Below are 19,415 nucleotides of genomic sequence, written 5' to 3' on the forward strand. Positions count from 1 at the left end.
CCAGAGTTGTACTTAGAACTCTGCAATTCCTTGGATTATTGGACAGTAAGAATTCTTCAGGCATCTAACAAAGAATAGGCTGTGGTGCACTTTCTTGTATAATAACCAACATGATTGAACCAAGACGTATTGTTGTGATATTTACTCTGGAGACCTTGAAACTCTCTACCTCAGAACTGTTGATAAATACAGTCATGTGTGCTCTATATTTCCTGAAATCAATGACTAATTTCTTCCTTTTGCTCACATTGATAGAGGTCTGACATCATGTGCCTCCTTCCTGTACTTATCTCATCGTTGTTTGACATGCAGCCTGTGATGTTGTCACCTGCAAACATGTGGGCGGATTTAGAGAGGTGTTTGGCCAGACACAAACCCACAGGCTTGGGGATAGCCGTGTCAAAGATGATCGGGGAGGTGTTGTTCCCAATCCTCACAGCTTGGGTTGGGATTTAAGGACTCTGAATACCAATAATGAAGGCTCTTCCCTTTTAGTTCGATAAGAACTACAAAAGAAATCCTAACATTTCTCCACACTCAGCCTCTCTCCCTCTCCCTCTACCCCCCCCCCCCCCCCCCAAACACACCCATCACTGGAGATCTGTACATTCTATTGTCCTCAATTTACTTTTGCATCTTCACATCAGCAGCAAATTTTCAAACTCTCTTCATTCAAGGACTCCAGATTGTAAAAAGTCTGGACAGAATGTAGAACAATTCAAGAACAAGTCTTTTGGTCACTCTCCTGTCTTGTGGGAACTCACCCGATGCTGGAGAGAATACAAAGATCTTCAAGGCCCCAGCAATCTCTTCTCTTGTCTCTTTCACTAACCAAGGATATATCCCATCAGACCCTGGGGACATAATCACCTTAATGCTTTTCAAGAGACCCAGCACCACCTCATCCATGATCTCAAATAGTCCCAACACATCCACATTCTCCATACTGCTCTTGCTTTCCTTTGTCGTTCTCCTTGGCAAGCGCCAAGGCAAAGTACCTTGGCCACTTCCTGACGCCAGACTAGTTACAACTTGCCAAATTGAAAGGCAGATGTAGTTTAAATTGACATGGGCAGCACAGATGTAGAACAGTCTTCCGCTGTTCTCTGAAAATAGATCTCGATTTTCATTCTAACCTACTGCAATACATCACTGAATTCCACAAACCTTTCACAGTAATCTTCCATGTGCATTTTATCAAATTCCTTTTCACTATCCAAATAAATGACAACCTGTGGCCTTCTTTTATCTAGGAGGTTATTTACCTATTCAAAAGAATAAATAAAGCCATTTCCCTTTCATAAAACAGACTGCCTTATCTCAATGACCTTCATTACATTCTAAACTCAAGTCTATGCTAAGCCTTTTCACACAAATTATATTCTGCTGAATCGTGTGTGGTTCCACTTTCTCTAAAACTTGATACTAGATTCACTCACTAGAATTTAAGGTGGCACTCGATGATTTTCATGCCAGCTGTCACCTTTTCTGGAACCTTAGTCTGCAAGCCAGTTTCAGCGGCGCTTATCAGCACTTAGTTTAGATATTTTCTCCGCAAATGATAATCATTTCATTCTGCTGCTGGTTAGTTACCAATTACTTTTATGTGTAAATTGCAAGACCAACAATGACTATGCAAAATCAGTCCTTGTCTTTTTTAAAAAAACTCAATAGAATGCAGAAATGATTCACAAGAATGTTACCGGCACTGGTTTGGTTTGAATTACAAGGAGAGACTAGGACTTTTCTCCCTGCAACACAAGCTAAGGGGAGAGGTTTATAAAATCATGAGGGGAAGTTTTTAAAATCACAGGGTCAGGAATCAAAAATTATAGGGCACTGATTTAAAGTGGTAGGGTCCGGAGGAGCGCCTTCTTCAAACATATGGTGGTGGGTCTACGGAACAAGCAGTAGTGCAAGGATATTTTAACATTTTAAAGACATTTGGACACTTACATGGGTAGGAAAGATTTAGAAGGATATGGGCCAAATTTTGGCAAATTGGACTGGTTTGGTCGACATCGAAAAGTTTTGCCACAGGGCCTGCTTTCATTCTGCAGTGCTCCATGACTATAACAAAATATTTAATATTTCCAGCATATCCCTTTTCCCAATTAAATATGCCAGGTCAACTATTCATTCCGAATAATGCAGGTTCTTGCATTTTTTTTTAATATATAGTTTTTACTTGGTGTTAAATCTATTTGTTATATTTAGTTATCCTTTCCGTTTCCAATTCTCCCAGTCCTCAGAATATTGTTCCTTCCAACCATAAAAGGCCCATCTTACAGCATCCTTAACTTTAGTTAGCCTCAGATGGATCACTTTGCATGATCATTTCTGAGTATAATGTATGTTCTTGAGCTTTTATTAAATATTTTTTTCATTATTCCACTGCTTATCTCATTTCAGTCTTAGCCAACTTGCTCTAGTTTGTGACTTAAAAGTATTTCTTCCAAAATTAAAATGAAATAGTATATTATGATCATTTATTCATTTATTTTATTACTTAGAAAATTTATGAATGAACATGCAGTATAACTTACTATCATGTGAAGCTTTAAAGTGGAAAGTTATTTGAAGGTCCTCATGATACGCTGTATAGATACATCTTCATTTATGAAAAGGACTGGGCACAGGCGATTTGGTTTTTCATATCCTTATATCTGTTGGGGGCTTTAGCCTGCCTCTTACGGAGCTGCAATGACTGCCAGGTTTGTTTGCAATAGATTTTCAAGAGTAATGGTCAGGAAATTCACAAGTACAGGCAATCAAACAGAGAAATAGCTAACAGAAGAATAAAGAGAAAAATCAGTAAGGCATTTAGATCACACTTTTAATGTGCAAATCACTTAAAATGTATTACACAGCTAAGTAAAAATATAACATTTTCATAGATTCACTATTTCCAAATATTTACTATCTCTTTGTGAATTCAATCTTGTAAAGTACTTCAGTCTAAAATGTTAAGCACAAAATCAACTGCCTATTTAAAATGATCATACATTGTGACTGAAGTGGCCCCAAGTTATAGTTTTAATCAACTTTCAAGGAGAATGTTGCATTGTGCAGTCCCATGATTTATGGTCAAGACTTTCAAGTAGATGAGAATGTAGGTTGAAACCACTTCTTGCGGTTAAATTATATTTGCTTGGCCTTTCCTTCAAAAATTTCTGCTCCACAAAAATCAGTGGCTTACATGGTGTCATGATGCAACATAGAATGTCGACAGCATTTTAAATCATTACCCATTTCACCAATTATTGTTGGACGCCACTGTATTTGATAATGAAAAGAGCCCACAGAAAATCCACTGCTATTTTACTCAGTCAGACTCAATAGAACTTGGCTCCAGTTCATTGCATCACTGCTAACACAGACAACTCATCTACTAAATAACATCACAGCATGGAAATGCTGCATGCCAGGAAATACAATTTTGTGATGGTTTTACTCTTGCACAAAGAAATGCCTTAATTTTAAAGGTAAACTAAAAGTAATCAATGCAACATCAAGTTAAGTGTCAGTGATTTGCAAACAAAAAAACCCAAAGATGATTCTGGTGTGTTGTTATTCCATCTTAATTATTAAGGTGAGCAGAGTCTAGTTGTCTAACCTGTTTACCAATGGAATTTGTACATTGAAACATCCTTCTATTGAGCAACTCTGAAGTTAGTGGAGAATTTGAGATAAGCATGTGGAGAATTTTAAAATTATTTCACTCCTTTACAATCAACTCCACAGCAAGCCATCAAAACAAGATTATTTTCTGAAACGTTACTGTAACCTTAAACTTCATAATATATTTAATAGAGCAGCAATTGAGTTAATTGCCAATTCATTCTCAGCTGCAATGACTGCCAAGTTTGTTTCCATGTATTAGGTTTTCAAAAGAATAATGCCCAGGAAATTCAAGTACGGGCAATCAAGTATCATCTTGCATAGAAGCAGCTAACAGAAAGTAAAGTTCAGGTAAGTTGGATACCATTAGCCTGGACCTAACTGAAGATTTTCTTGTGCTGTATTTGTCTTTTTGAATGTACACATGACTTTTACATTCTTCTCTTAGCTTTAAACGAAAAATATACAAAAAAAACCCCAGAAAAGCCAATTAAACGATCAGTTTAAAAATCATTTACAACATACAAAACCATCCAGTTTTGCAATTCATTTCTTTCAGCTCATTTTTTTTTCATTTTTACACCTCATCTTGGACCCAGAATAGATCAAGGATCAAAAGGCATTTGGTCAGTAGTGCAGCTTCTAGAGATTCTTCCTTTGCATATTATGCATGTTATCAGTTTATAAAAGTGCTATTCCAACTAGCTGGCTTGTCAAAGATGATGCTAATAAGGACTTCTCTTGGCATATACAAAGTAGCCCTTGGATTTAATAATTCCTCTGCTTTTAACAATGACTGAATACCGCAGTACCCACTTAGTCGTCCATTCATATGCTAGATTGTCTTGCATGCTGGCAACTGCAGCCTCTTGAAAACTTAGCATGGGTATCAATTCTTGAAGGAAAAGAAATAAAATAATCAACGTTGCATCGTTTAAAACTTTCAGTTTAGAAAGTGCGTTCTGGAGGATAAATGAAAATATTTTTAACATCTAATGTCTCGTTTAAAAAAAAATCCAAAATACTTGCAAATGATCTTGAAATACTAAAATGTAGGAACATTTAAAAATTACCCTCTGGGTAGAAGTGTCATTTACAAGGTCTAGCATTATTCCCCAGATCAGGGCAGTTAAGAGTATAGCACCAGTGAGCTGGGTTGGATTCAAATTTGATCCACCGCTGTCTGTAAGGAGTTTGCATGTTATCCCCCTATCAGCAAGGATTTCCTCTCACTCTCCAAGAAAAGGTTTGTAGGTTAATTGGTGTATTCGGGTGGCACGGGCTTGTGGGCCAGAGGGGCTTGTTACCATGCTGTACGTCTAAACTTAAAATTTAAATAATCCATTCATTATTGACCTTGAGCTGTTGGTCATAAGCCTGATATTTTTGTGCACGAGTTACAGTAAATGAGATACAGTAATAGATCAAATACTTCAGGATTATTTTTGGTGGAGTAGCTCAGATTTCAATGTTGGCCAAAAGACAAAATGCCTGGTTTTGCAGAGTGTCAAAGGATCTTCGTCTACTTGAACAGTCATAACAAGCAGTTAAACATTCACTTAAAAAACAAATTCCACAATGATCAAAGAACTCTGGGACAAGATTTGTACCAAATTTATGTGAGTGTTTGCAGAGGAAAATGCCTGGGCTCACTTTATGACGTTCGTGATGGTCAAATGCTACCATGAGATTCACTTCTTTGCCTCACACAATAATGATTTGGTTCGGCCATAGTTTAGGAAACATGCAAAAAAAATTAGGGCAAGGCAAAAAGAGATGGTAAAGGTGGGAGGATAATAGAAAGCAGAACCTATGCTCACCTCCAAGTGCAAATGTTGACTTCATTTCAAACATCAATCATGTATTAGAGAGAGAGTCCATCATACAAATATACAATGCAGTCTCACCTTTAGGGTCACCATGAGTCAGTAACTGTATGTCATAATCTTTAGCAAAGGCCGTAAGTTCTGGTGGCATCACACAACAGGAAGCTAAATTAACCTGGTTGCTGCTCGGTTTCACCTGGAACATGAAGGGGAAGGGGATGTAGGAGGAAAAAAGTGAGGTGACAGGCAACATGAAAAAGACATGCAATTTTGACAGTCTAGTGTCTCAAACTATTCTAAGTGTGTTTGCAATGTTAAAATCAAACCACAAAATACTGACCACTGCATTCTCCCATTTCTGTTCTCCACACCCCCTCCCACCCCCTCCACTGCCAACATCAAATACAATTCAAAATAGGTCATCAAAATTACGGATAGAAATAATCTTTTGAACAAATCATTATTAAATTATTTGCAAAACAATCTGTTTGAGGAACTCGGTAGCATCAGTGGGAGAAAAACAGTCAACCCTTTGTGCCAGAACCATTAATCAGGACCATGGAGGGTTCCAGCCCAAAACACTGACAGTTTTTTCTCCTCCCCACCTCCCCCACCACTGGTGCTGCTCCACCCAGCAAATTGAGTTACTAAGTCATTTCACTTGCCTATGGTTTCAAATAGATCTTCTCAGGCAAGACTAATCATCAAAAGTTGTGGGCATTTTTACTTCAATTTTTCAGATCAGCTAGGTCAATTGCAATTCACCCATCAGCATTGTAGTTGAGATCAGAATGGGAATATTGAGCCAAGCCAAGAGGCAACGATCACATATTTTAGGGACAGGGTTGTACAACACAGAAATGGGCCCTTTCAGCACCAAGTACGACTTGTGCTACTCACACAATTATCCTTTTTTATATTTTTCCCTATCAACTCTCAAAAGATTCTCCACTCACATTTTGAGGGGAATTTAGTGTTGTCAATTAATGCACATCTTTAGGACATGGTCACACGTAGAATATGCAAATAACACTGACACCGCAGGTCTACTAGCTCTCTTAAGAATCAGGAATGGCAGATTAACCCATAAAATCTAGTCTACCACTTTATTTTAATGCTAAATGTTGAGTGAAGACTACAGCTAATCCCGAAAATCAAAGCATTTTTTTTTAAAAAAAAAGCAAATCTAATAGTCTTCCTAGATCAGCAAAGAGAAATACATCTCAGAATTACTAAACTCAGAGTTACCTGAGCCCACTGATAGAGTTGCTCTAAAAGTACTTTATCCAAATCAGAGGTACCAATTGCTACAATGCTTTGACTTCGAACCAGAGTTTCCAGCTCTTCCCAATATGGTTGCAGGTGTGCAAGAGAAAGACTAGCTCCATCTGCGAGTGGTGGAGAAGCAAGTATCACAGAGTCCAGCTGTGATACTGCAAGGGCGGAACAAGCTACAATAAATACAACATTCAGGTTATTTCCTGGACAATGGCATTTTAAGCTCTTCAATTAGACTGATAGTTTGTAGCTGCTCTCTATTCTCCATTAGGGATTTGTCCCCAAATTCCACTCACCTGGTTATTAAAATGCAGCAAAAAAATCCCATCATGTGGCACCAAAATATTTAGGATTCAATTGCACTGGAGCAAAGTTCAGTGGCAGCTCCAATGCGATTTTCACTTCCAACATGTACACGCTTAACCCACTGCTCTACTTATCCTTACACCCATGACTGTGTGGTAGACACAATTCAAATGCCACCTACAAGTTTCCTGATGACACCACGGCTGTCAGCAGAATCACAGAGAGCTGTGAGGAAGCAGACGGGAGTGAGACCGGTTAGTTGAGTAGTGTCACAACAATCTTGCACTCAACGTTAGCATAACTAAGGAACCGATTGTGGACTTCAGGAAGGAGAAACTCTGAGAATCAGTCCTCGTCTGAGGGTCAGCAATCAAGAGGGTAAAAAAAACTTCAAATTCCGAGGTGTCAACATCTCTGATCTCTCCTGGAGTCATCATGTTGATACAATCATGAAGAAGGCTTGCCTTAGATTCGGTATGTCACCAAAGACTCTTGCAAACTTCTACAGGTGTAAAGCGGAGAGCATTTTGACTGGTTACATCACTGTTTGGTATGGAGGTGCTAATTCTCAGGACAAGAAAATGCTAGAGAGCCTGCGGTATCACGGGCATTAGTCTTCACTGCATCAAAAAAGCGGCCTCCATCGTCAAGGACCATCACTCCCTTTTTCAGCAAGGAGGTACAGGTGTCTGATGGCAAACACCCAATGTTACAAAAACAGCTTCTTCCCAGATTTCGGAATGGACGATGAACCATAGACACCTCACTTTTTTTCTCCTCTTTCACATTATTTATCGTGTATTCAAGGAAATGTAATTTATAGCTGTTTTTGCACCAGCAATGCACAAAGTTGCCCCCACAAAACACATTTTGTGACATCTTTTCACGACAATAAACCTGATTCTGATAACAATACTGATTTGACACAGGAATTGGGTAACAGACAAAATGGCAAGCCTATGAATATTTAAAGCCTGCATTTTTATGGTTCCTGTATATGTAGATAGGTCAAATTACTGGAGTCAAAACAGATCAGAGTTGAAGCCATCAGAGATCATATGAACAGTGGGGCCCGGGCAGGCTTCAGGGAATGAGGTGGCCTACACCTGATCTTTACTTTCTCAAGCAATGGCATGTTTTCAACACGAGGGTGCCACGGGTGGAACATTCACAAACAGATTTGCCTAGTACAGGATACTGCTGAGTGGATGACCCATTTTAGCTCCTCCCACCTCCTCCCCCCAGATCCCACACCCTCATTTTTTGCCAAATCTAATGTATCGTGAAGAAACAGCTGAAAGCGCTTCCACCTGCATTAATAAAGACTTACACCCCTGACAGAACCATATCTCTAGCCGAGCTGATCTAAAATGAGCATCTGACAAGTGTGGAACACTGCTGTGGTATATCCACCAAAAGACATCTCCTTCAGCTAACAACTGTCCAAACCCTTCTACTCTTAATCATCAACCAAATGAAAAATGTCATTTACAAGCCATTCAAGCAGCACTTCCCAGCAACTTGCTCACTGAAGCCCAGTTTGTATTTTACTGGGAGAACATGCATCTTAAACTCAGAACTCTGGTTGATATCAAGGACAGTATCTCTTCAATCTAGAAATCTTTAGTCCCTTACTCAAGGCTAAATATGCCACCTTGAAGCCAAGGACACAAAAAGACATTCCTTCCACAAAGGAAGATATTTGTGATTGTTGGAAGTTATCCAACCCAACCACAGGATATTACTGCTGAAGTTCCTCAGGCAGCATCCTAGTTCCAAGCATCTTTAGCTGTTTCAGCAAAAATGAGTGGAGATATTCACTGCAACTCTTCAGCAAGTGGAACAGTCCATGCCTGTATACTGTGATACGCACACAACATTCACCAGAAACTCAGATACATCAGCCACAAACACCCACAGCTGCAAAAACAGGTCAGAGGCCAAGTTTCCTATGGATAGATGACCCACCTTCTGATTGCCCAAATACCTTCAACCATCTACAAGGCACATAGGAGTGTTTTGGAATACTCCCCACTTACTTTGATGTGCAGTGTAAACAACTCCAGTTTAACATTGTCCAAATCAAAGCCTCTGATTGATTGGCATTATATCCAACACCCTGAACATTCACTCCCTTCACAATGAATACACCATGACTGTAGCATATGCCATCTTCATTTGCCTAGACCACATTGCTAACACTTCAAACCTAAAGCCTTATCAGGCACATGGGAAAATCTTTACTTGGAAAGATATTGGACACTCGTTTACTGGATTGACTTTACAATTTATATGTCAATCCCTTGTACTTTGAACACCATTTGTATTTTGAAGGATTTGTAAAGTGGAATTGCTTCCTGAAGTAGAAAATTTATCATCTAGAAGCCAAAGATTTAAGATGAGTGGTCGAAGACCTACAGGCAACAGAAGCAAAAGTGGACTTCAAGAAAACCATGGATGCCCACCCTCCATGGTACATTAATAGCTCCGTAATGGAAAGAGCAGACAGCACCATGTTTCTCAATGTCCACTTAAGAAGCTACTTATCCTGGATACAAAAGATCTCCTCACTTATCAGGAGGACTCAACAGCGACTGTACTTCCTGAGGTGGGACAGGCTACCGGCCACCATCTGGTCATCTTTCTACAAGAGGTCTATCGAGACTGTCCTGTGTATGGTTGCTGTAGATCATTAGATCAGAGGTCAATCCACAGGACCATAAGAGCACCAGAGAGGATCACTGGGGTCTCCCTCCACCCTCCCCACCCCCAATCGAAGGGATTTGCCAGAATTGTTGTTTAAAGAGGTCCTGCAAAATCAGTGAGGACCCCTACCACTCAGCACCTTCCAGCTACTCCTGTCAGGAAAGAGATGCAGGAATATCAGAGCTGGAACATCCAGGCTGAGAAAGAGTTTAACAACTGATGAACTGCTCATACAAACCCCGTGCCTCAACTATTTATTTAACAATAATATTTATTTATTTTAATATTTGAATATACATACTGTGAATATGTATTGTTAGTCTGTATGCGTTACGTCTGGTGGGTGTTACAGAGGACTGGAGAATGCAGTTCCATCAAGTTGTACTTGTATAATAGGATGATACATAAACTTAAAGTTTAGTGTGGGTAAGTAAGACTAACTGAATTATTCTTCAAAAATACCATAGAATAAAAAACACAAAACATTACAGCACAGTACAGGGCCTTCAGCCCACGGCGTTATGCCTATCCATGTAAACCTTCTCAAACAACTAATCTTTCCCTATCTCACACCCATAAGCCTCTATTTTTATTGCATCTATGTGCTTGACTTTTAAGTCTTTTAAATGTTTCTATTGTACCAGCCTCCACCACCACACCTGGCAATGCACTGCAGGTACTCACTACTCAGTAAAAAAAAACTTGCCTCTGATGTCACCCCTTAACTTTCCATCCCTCATCTTGAGCACGTCCTCTGGTGTGCGCTTCTCTCGTCCTGGGAAAAGGTGCTGGGTTACATCCAACCCATCTGTGCCTCTTATAATCTTGCAGACCTCTATTAAGTCACATTTAATCCTTCAGTCCCAAAAAGGGCCTAGTCTGTTAATCATAACACAAGTTAAGAACAGTGTAAGGGCATTAAATCCAGGCAACTTCCTGGTAGATATCTGTATCCCTCTCCAAAGCTTCCATATCCTTCCTATAATGAGGCAACCAGAACCGAACACAATATTACAAGTGTGATCTAACCAGAGTTTTATAGACCTGCAGGTCGAAGTTATTACCAGACTAATGAAGGCCAAAACACAAGTCTTCTTTAATACTACAACTTTGAGTGATTTATGGATTTGGACCCCAAGGTTCCTCTGTTCCTCCACACTGCTAACAATCCTGTCATTAACCATGTACTCTTCCTTCAAGTTTGATTTTCCAAAATGCATCTCTTCACACTTACCTTGATTGAACTCCATCTGCTGCTTTTCTACCCAACTCTGCATCCTGTCTGTATTTTGATGTAATCTATGACAAACCTCTACATTATCCACATTTCCTCTAACCTTTGGCATCTGCAAACTTACCGTCCCATTGCTCTACTTCTTTGTTTAAGTCATTCATAATAATTACAAAGAGAAGTTCCAGTACAGATCCATGCACAATTCCACTTGTCATTGACCTCCAGACAGAATACGTTTAATCTACGATTACCCTCTACTTTCTGCAGGCAAGCCAATTCTGAATCCACACACGAGTCTACCACAGGGGACCTTTGGATGTATGGATTATAGTAAGGCATTTGACATCTACAACCCTATCCTCATCAATTTCTTTCAACTTTTTGAAAATAATTTAGACATACAGCACAGTAACAGGCCATTTCAGCCCACAAGTCTGGGCCGCCCAATTTACAACCTATTAACCTACACCCCCCAGTACACTTTGAATGGTGGGAGCCCCTGGAGAAAACACAGGCAGTCATGAGGAGAAAGTGCAAACCCCTTACAGACAGCGCGGGATTTGAACCCAGGACCAGTTCTGATCGCTGGCGCTGTATAGGTGTTGCGGTAACTGCTATGCCAACCATGCTGCCCTCAGAAAAAAAGTGCTGATGAAATCAAATTGGTTCCTTCTGCACTGTTCTGTACTGATTCTATGCAAAAGGCTTTTCACTAAAAGCCTTTTAGTGAAAAACAGACCTGGCCACTACACAAGGGAGATTCCTCATTTGAGTCAGGTTCATTTTTTTGCTTAAAAATATAATGACTCTTCTTCTTTGGCTTGGCTTCGCGGACGAAGATTTATGGAGGGGGTAAATGACTCAATTAATAGCTAATTCACATTGGGCTACAAAAAGAAACTGATAGTTATCCAGTGCTTTAATACTTCATGATGAGGACTGGATTGAAACAACATTTGAAATTGGCTATTTGTTATATCTGGAACTGAATCAATCTTTTCAATGCTGTGCATCTTTGATCTGTGAAAGACCCATGTCAAGATATATCTGTTCCTTTGTCAATTCTCTGAAGATGGCAATTTAATTTAGAGGCTTGCAACAGTGCAATGAAAACTTGGTCATTGTATCAGGTGTCAATAGCAGTCCTATCCATAGCTATTGTGCAAGAACAGTAAACAGTGACACCCAAAACAGATTGCCCACAACACGACCACAGCATTGAGCATCAAATAAATGCCAAGTGACCAGTGCTGCAGCTGGTTTGAATATTTCTAATCTAAATGAGTTGAATATCCATTTAAAAAAAACATTCAATAGACCAAAAACACAACTGAAAATAAAAATCCAACAATAAATACCTAATTTAGTGGCACATACCTTTTTCCACAGCATCCTTTATACCAGAGGGGTCAGAGTCATTGAGAAAAAGTTTTGCTGCATTAAAAAAATGATTGATTACAGAAACAGTTAGCATTGCAATAAAATAGCTTTTTGTAGCTAACAAATTATTTTGAACATACGAATGCAAGGACAATGTATAATGAATTCTGAAATATATATTGTTCACACAAATCAGCAGGTATACAAGTCACAGTTCTTTACAATTCATTCAAGTTTCCAACAAAAAAAAGTTGGGAGGTTGCCAGCGTTTGGATGTTTACTGATCAGGAGAAACTGGAGATATCTCCACTAGGAAATGGTGTTTAACAGAATGGCGTGTTTTGGGGAAATCAGAAAAGGATGCAATTTTTTCTCGAGAGTAAACAGAATGAAGAATGGAGACTTAACATTAAAATAGGCATAAAAAGGGAGAATGAGTTTTATGGCATTGAAAATAAGGGCAGTGAAATGATAATCAGATTGAACAATCTATTTGCTGGGGTTTAATTGTAGCACTGGGAGCAAAGGACATGGAAAAAAAATTGCCTGACAAACAGCAACAAAATGGGACTGGGAGTGGGAGTGGGGGGGTGGAAATGGAGCATCGTTAGGTGGAAGATAGATCGCTGCATTAAAGATTATAAATCAGGCTTGAAGGTAAATACTACAAGGTTTTAAATCAGTCAGTGAACTGGTAATAGGCATCTTAAATCTATGATTAATTCTGCAGGAGCAATGAGGGAGGAATGACACTTTCAACTAAAATGTTGATGTTTATGCTCCATCTTGCCCTATTCTTTTCCTTTCTCTTTGAAACTCACCTATCTTCATTTATTAATGCATCAAAATTGTTGGAAAGATCCTAACTGCAGCAAAAAAGAGTGAACAGACCAGTTTTGTCCTCCATAATTTTCTGAGTATTTACCATTTCACCCTTCAGCCCAGCGCAATAAGTGGCCCAAATTTCCCAGGGCTTGAATAGACAACCAAATCCAATTTGAGTGTCTTCCCAATAAGTGGATCTGGGGCAGTTTATTCTAGACCAGCCATTCTTGACCTTTTTTTTGGCAAAGTTTATGGGGCCCCTTCCTTGTGAAGTGATTGTTTAGATGGTTTCTGCCATACTTCTCTCCTACTGACTATATAAAAAACATTTCAAGATTTCAGTCCCTGCTCCCCCTTAAAATGTGCCATTCCCCCACCCTGAGGAGGGGGTACAGCCTAACAGTGAGAATGGGTGCCTGAGACCATAATGCTACTGTTTCTCAATCCCCTATCATGTCCCATCATTTCATTCTTGCTCTGACACCAGCACCTCCCCATAGGGAGTCTGTATGTGATGTCATTTTATGTCGACACTGGAAAAATCAGATTTCAGATTTATTGTCAAAGTACATGATTGACATCACATACAGACTTGACATTTTTCCCCCCGAACAAGCAAGACAAACTATGATAGGAGCAATTCTTTCCAAATGCCGGTTTGTGTAGGATATGGTGCAGAACATTTTGATGTTCCCACATTAATCACCAGGATTCCTTAATTTCTAGCCATTAACAAGCAATCTAGATTTTTAATGTTCCTCCATTACCTGACACTTTCAGTTCCTCCCTCTCCTCAGGGCTTATCGAGTCTATGTCTTGAGTAATGGTACATTCCAAAGTGGCAGGTGGGTCCTGCAACAAACCAAATGGAGACAGTGAATTTGGGAGATTAGTAACATCCAGAAAATAACTCTGGACAAAGCTCTAACATTTGGATTAAATAAGCAAGGGTTGCAATATCTTTTTTCTTTGGCTTGGCTTCGGGGACGAAGATTTATGGAGGGGTAATGTCCACGTCAGCTGCAGGCTCGTTTGTGGCTGACAAGTCCGATTCGGGACAGGCAGACCCGGTTGCAGCAGTTGCAAGGGAAAATTGGTTGGTTGGGGTTGGGTTTTTCCTCCTTTGTCTTTTGTCAGTGAGGTGGGTCTTCTTCAAAGGAGGTTGCTGCCCGCCGAACTGTGAGGCACCAAGATGCACGGTTTGAGGCGATATCAGCCCACTGGCGGTGGTCAATGTGGCAGGCACCAAGAGATTTCTTTAGGCAGTCCTTGTACCTCTTCTTTGCTGCACCTCTGTCTCGGTGGCCAGTGGAGAGCTCGCCATATAACACGATCCTGGGAAGGCGATGGTCCTCCATTCTGGAGACGTGACCTACTCAGCACAGTTTGATCTTCAGCAGCGTGGATTCAATGCTGTCGGCCTCTGTCATCTCGAGTACTTTGATGTTGGTGATGAAGTCGCTCCAATGAATGTTGAGGATGGAGCGGAGACAGCGCTGGTGGAAGCATTCTAGGAGCCGTAGGTGATGCCGGTAGAGGACCCATGATTCGGAGCCGAACAGGAGTGTGGGTAGACTTTTTCTTACTGGAATGCGTAGACAGTACATTACAGGTGGCCACACTAGAACACGGCCTTATTTTTGTGTTATGGTCTCACATTTCCTCATTTGGCTCATACAGTAGGATGGTGATGTAATGGTAATATTCCCTCAAGACATGACCCAGATTTGGTGTGTCTTTCAGTTTATATGAAGCCAGATAGAATTAAGACTGATATTCACAGAAACACTTTCACTCTCAGTTGTGTTTATTTATACTCCACTCTACTGCATGAAACACAGGATAAATTGAGAGGAATGATGAGAGTTTGTCAGAAAGTTAATCATGGGAAATTTTAATGGATATTGGAATTTTATGTCGACACTGGAAAAATCAGATTTCAGATTTATTGTCAAAGTACATGAATGACATCACATACAGACTTGACATTTTTCCACCCACAAGCAAGACAAACTATAAACATATAACATGTAGACAAATAAAGAAATGTAAACAAACTGACTGATAGGGAAAGGTGGTCAAAATTAGTTTACAAGTTTGAAACCAGTTCCTTAGAACAACCTGCTCTGAAATTAACCAGAAAGCAGATTCTAGACTCGATACAGAGAAAGTTCAGCAAATTCCAGCAGTATCTGTGCAGAGATAAAACACAGTTAAGGTTCCAGGTTAAATACTTTAAAATTGAGAAAAGCAACACAGGCTTTGTGTTACAGAGAGGTGGGGTGGGGGAGGGAAATAGGGTGGAGACCAAGGTTTTCCAAATAAAACAATACAGATTCATCTATTTAATAGGTGGACGAGGATTGTGAGAGGAAAAGTACATTTTGAAAATATTGCAGTTGTTGATTATCCAAAACAAAGTTGTCTAGTTGAATTGGAACTAAAAGTGAGAAAAGTTTAGCTCAAGGTAGCTTTGTGGAGCGGACTTGATGGGTCAAATAAGAAACCTTCCGTTCCTTTATCTTGTGAACCACATGGTACTCACTCTCTGGTTGATTGCAGCCACGTTATTTAATCTAACTAGTACAACCGATTTGAATCTTCAACTCCCCCACCATCCCCTCAAAAGGCAATTCAGTCCCAAACTTGAACACCATGCAATTATATCTTTAGTTTCAGCAAGTCGGTGCACTTTAAACAGCTCAAGTGAAGACAGTTTGATTATTCACAATGAGTGATAAATTGGGACAGGTAATTAAGGATAGAGGGGAAATCTCAAAATAACTTCTACTCAAAATTACATTTGTCATGAGTCATTATGCTGTGTTAACCAGGAACATTAATATAACACTACTTAATACATCATTGACCTCAGGAGAGAAAAAACTTACATATGCACTGTTTCGCATCTCAAATTGCTCTTGCCAGAGCAAATCAATATCCAATGGTTTCAAATATTGAATTATGTTCCAAATACAGCTAATAAACTGACCATGTTTTTCCAGTGTCAATTGCTGAAGCTATGTTTGCTAGGATGCTCAGAATGCCACATTATCTGCATAAGGTGTTATTGGTCTGTCTGCATCACCAGGCACCTGTCTGCTTTTTGCTCATACCTTGATGACGGGCTCTGGCCTGAAACATTGGTTAGATATCTATTTCTACAGCACTTTTGTGCTGTACAATCACAGCATCTGCAGACTTTGTTTGAAACCATTAAAACACAGCATTCTTTCAATGCTAAACTGGAAAGTCAATCTAAACTACCTCAAGATATGGTGCAGGACTTGAATCCACAATCATTCAACTAAACTCACTTAAAAAAATTCAAGTGAAAGAAAAAGTTTGGGAGCTATGAAAGTGTACAAAAAAATACATTAAATCACTGAAAAGCACAACTTGTTCATGGATGCTGTATGACCACCCGCACATTTGTGTACTGCTCTACAATCATAGTCTCTGCAGACTTTCCGGTTTAACTTGTTCATGGTTAATGTCCCGTAAACTGCACTGGCCAAACTATTACTGTACCAGATTTGGAAAGGATACAAAATGTAATGGACAGTTAACTCTGAAATTGCTTCCTGAAGCAGCACAGAACAAGTAGAAATGAAAATATCACATAAAAGGGCAACTCTCCTACAACATTTGCTGAGTGTGGGAAAGGAAAACATTTATTCTTGATGTGCAGAAGGGGCAAGAGGTCAGTACGGCAAAAGCAGAAAAAAATGAATTTATATGGTCTGGTTGCACCAGTCTTTAACAGCCCAAATACTTTCAAAGTTTAATGTAAATTTCAACAAAGAGAAATATCACAAGCTGATTTTTTTTTTAAAGTTAAAGGCACAGTATGGACAGGACCTTAGTAACAATTCCCTTCTTTTATGAAAAACATTGCACCAAACCTTCTATGGGCTCAAATGAAAAGGCACTGATGCCAGCACTCCCTCAAAATTGAAATGTAGTCAATTTCTCTGGGAGAGGAACTTCAAAGGGGCAAGTACACCATCAAATGCAGAAACAAAAGAGAACTGAGGGCTTAAGTAGTAAAACCCCATTGGAAAAAAAGATTTACACAACCCCAAATATGGGAAAAAGGGCTCAAAGTGGGTGTGAAAGTTATAAAAGTTCAGATGGCATTGACCTTAAAAAGCATAATTGATTAAAAAGTGAAATCTGCCAATGGTTAGAATGTGCATGAAAATCCTAGAGTAATTGGCCAACCTTGGTTTAAATCGCCAGGGATGCAGAAAGCACATGCAAAGTTTAGGTCAAGTCTTGCGAGCCACATGCCGCTCTTTGACGTCTAACGTGGAGCTCGTGGAAATATGCTGGCTGAGACAGGGTTCAAACAAGCTCACCATGGTAGTTTTAGTGGGCGTGGCTTGCAATTGGAAATATTTGATACTAAACCTTAAACATGCATGTAAAAGTTGCTCCCCCACTAATTTTAAACCCTGGGCACCCACTTGAGATCCTGACCAGACACTGGCTGCCCGTCCATCCGGAGCTCTCAATGCCCCCACCACAGACTCTGGTCTTGACCGCACCCTTGTTCCCAACACCCCGAACAACACAGGTACTCACCGCGGTCAAAAGTAGGGAGTGTAATCGATGAGCTGCTAAATTGTAGCCTAAAAATTAGTGGACAAAATTCAACTATTACATGAGTAATACGTTTTGATTATTGAAACCAATGCAAATGAGCATTTATAAACGACATACACGTACTGCAAAATATGGGTAGAAGAGTAAAAACGTGGATGCAATATTTGTAGATGTCCTGTGGCTCTCAGGCATCTGAAGCTTACAGTGGCTCTTGCTTTAAGCACTTTTGGCCACCCCTGGGAGAGAGGATGGCTTGGATCTGCCCCTGTCCTTCTCTGGAAGGATGGCTCACCTTCAGCAGCTCTGGCTCGACCTGGGCACTCCACTTCTCGAGGGTCTCCCGGATGCAGTCCTGTAACTGAACCAAAGGGACAGGGTGAATGGCCTGCAGCCCATCCTGAACCGCGACAAACCCCCCCCACCTCCACTTCTCGAGGGTCTCCCGGATACAGTCCTATAACTGAACCAAGGGGACAGGGTAAATAGCCTGCAGCCTGTCCCGAACCACCACCACCCCCCCCCACCTCCACTTCTCGAGGGTCTCCCGGATACAGTCCTATAACTGAACCAAGGGGACAGGGTAAATAGCCTGCAGCCTGTCCCGAACCACCACCACCCCCCCCCCCTCCACTTCTCGAGGGTCTCCCGGATGCAGTCCTGTAACCGAACCAAAGGGACAGGGTGAATGGCCTCCCCCCTCCCCTCCCCCCCTCCCCCCTCCCTCCTCCCCTCCCTCCCCCCCCTCCCCCCCCTCCCCCCCCTCCCTCCCTCCCCCCCCTCCCTCCCTCCCCCCCCTCCCTCCCTCCCCCCCCTCCCTCCCTCCCCCCCCTCCCTCCCCCCCCTCCCCCCCCTCCCCCCCCTCCCTCCCCCCCCTCCCCCCCCTCCCTCCCCCCCTCCCCCCCCTCCCCCCCCCCTCCCTCCCCTCCCCCCCCTCCCTCCCCTCCCTCCCCTCCCCTCCCCCTCCCCCCCCTCCCCCCCCTCCCTCCCCTCCCCCCCCTCCCCCCCCTCCCTCCCCTCCCCCCCCTCCCTCCCCTCCCCCCCCCCTCCCTCCCCTCCCCCCCCTCCCCCCCCTCCCCCCCCTCCCTCCCCTCCCCCCCCTCCCTCCCCTCCCCCCCCTCCCCCCCCTCCCCCCCCCCCTCCCCCCCGCCCGACCACCGCCCCCTCCCGCGCTCACCTCCTCGCTCGGCGACGCCGGGCACTTCTTCTTCAGCCGGCTCCAGTTGACGATGTTCCCCGTGTGAATGGAGACGGCCGAGGCCCGGGCGAAGAGCTGCCGGCCCCCCTCCGACTGCGCGCCTCCAGCCGACATCGCAGCCTCCCCCATCGGTCAGATGCGGCGCAGTCGCTGACCCCTCGCCCCCCCCCCGCGCGTCACTCGTCCACTCTGCGTCGCGAGACCCGCCGGCCGGCCCGCCCCTCGCACGTCACTCGCCACGCCCATCCCTGCGCCCCGTGACGTCACCGCGGGCTCACATGCTCAATGTATCTGTCCCATTGCATTGAGTTCCATCCACTGCAACATTGTGTCCAGTTCTGGTTACCTCACTCTCGGAAGTTGTTGACGCATTGGAAAGGGTGCAGAGGAGATTGACCTGGATGCTACCTGGTTTAGAAAGTATTCATTATGAGCA

At 41.9% G+C, this 19,415-nt stretch overlaps 1 protein-coding gene across 1 annotated transcript; it reads right to left on the reverse strand.

Annotated features, from left to right (window-relative positions):
• Positions 1-2,822: 2,822 nt before the first annotated feature.
• On the reverse strand, positions 2,823-19,093 carry gclm (glutamate-cysteine ligase, modifier subunit). The gene is made up of 7 exons (XM_069939295.1): positions 18,959-19,093; positions 18,077-18,142; positions 13,944-14,028; positions 12,349-12,405; positions 6,696-6,898; positions 5,529-5,643; positions 2,823-4,516 (listed from the first exon to the last, which is right to left on the reverse strand). The coding sequence occupies exons 1-7, from the start codon at positions 19,091-19,093 to the stop codon at positions 4,347-4,349; spliced, it is 831 nt and encodes a 276-aa protein (XP_069795396.1). The 3' UTR covers positions 2,823-4,346.
• Positions 19,094-19,415: the final 322 nt, after the last annotated feature.

The sequence above is a fragment of the Narcine bancroftii genome, chromosome 5 (genome assembly GCF_036971445.1).
Source record: "Narcine bancroftii isolate sNarBan1 chromosome 5, sNarBan1.hap1, whole genome shotgun sequence".
Taxonomy (NCBI): domain Eukaryota; kingdom Metazoa; phylum Chordata; class Chondrichthyes; order Torpediniformes; family Narcinidae; genus Narcine; species Narcine bancroftii.

Excerpts from the sequence above, each read along its gene's own strand:
- gclm (XM_069939295.1), bottom strand. The coding sequence starts at position 19,093 with ATGTCGGCTGGAGGCGCGCAGTCGGAGGGGGGCCGGCAGCTCTTCGCC. Across the intron at positions 18,143-18,958 it reads CGGCGTCGCCGAGCGAGGAG|TTACAGGACTGCATCCGGGA; the intron begins GTGAGCGCGGGA and ends CCTTTGGTTCAG. Across the intron at positions 6,899-12,348 it reads AAAGGATGCTGTGGAAAAAG|CTTGTTCCGCCCTTGCAGTA; the intron begins GTATGTGCCACT and ends TATTTATTGTAG.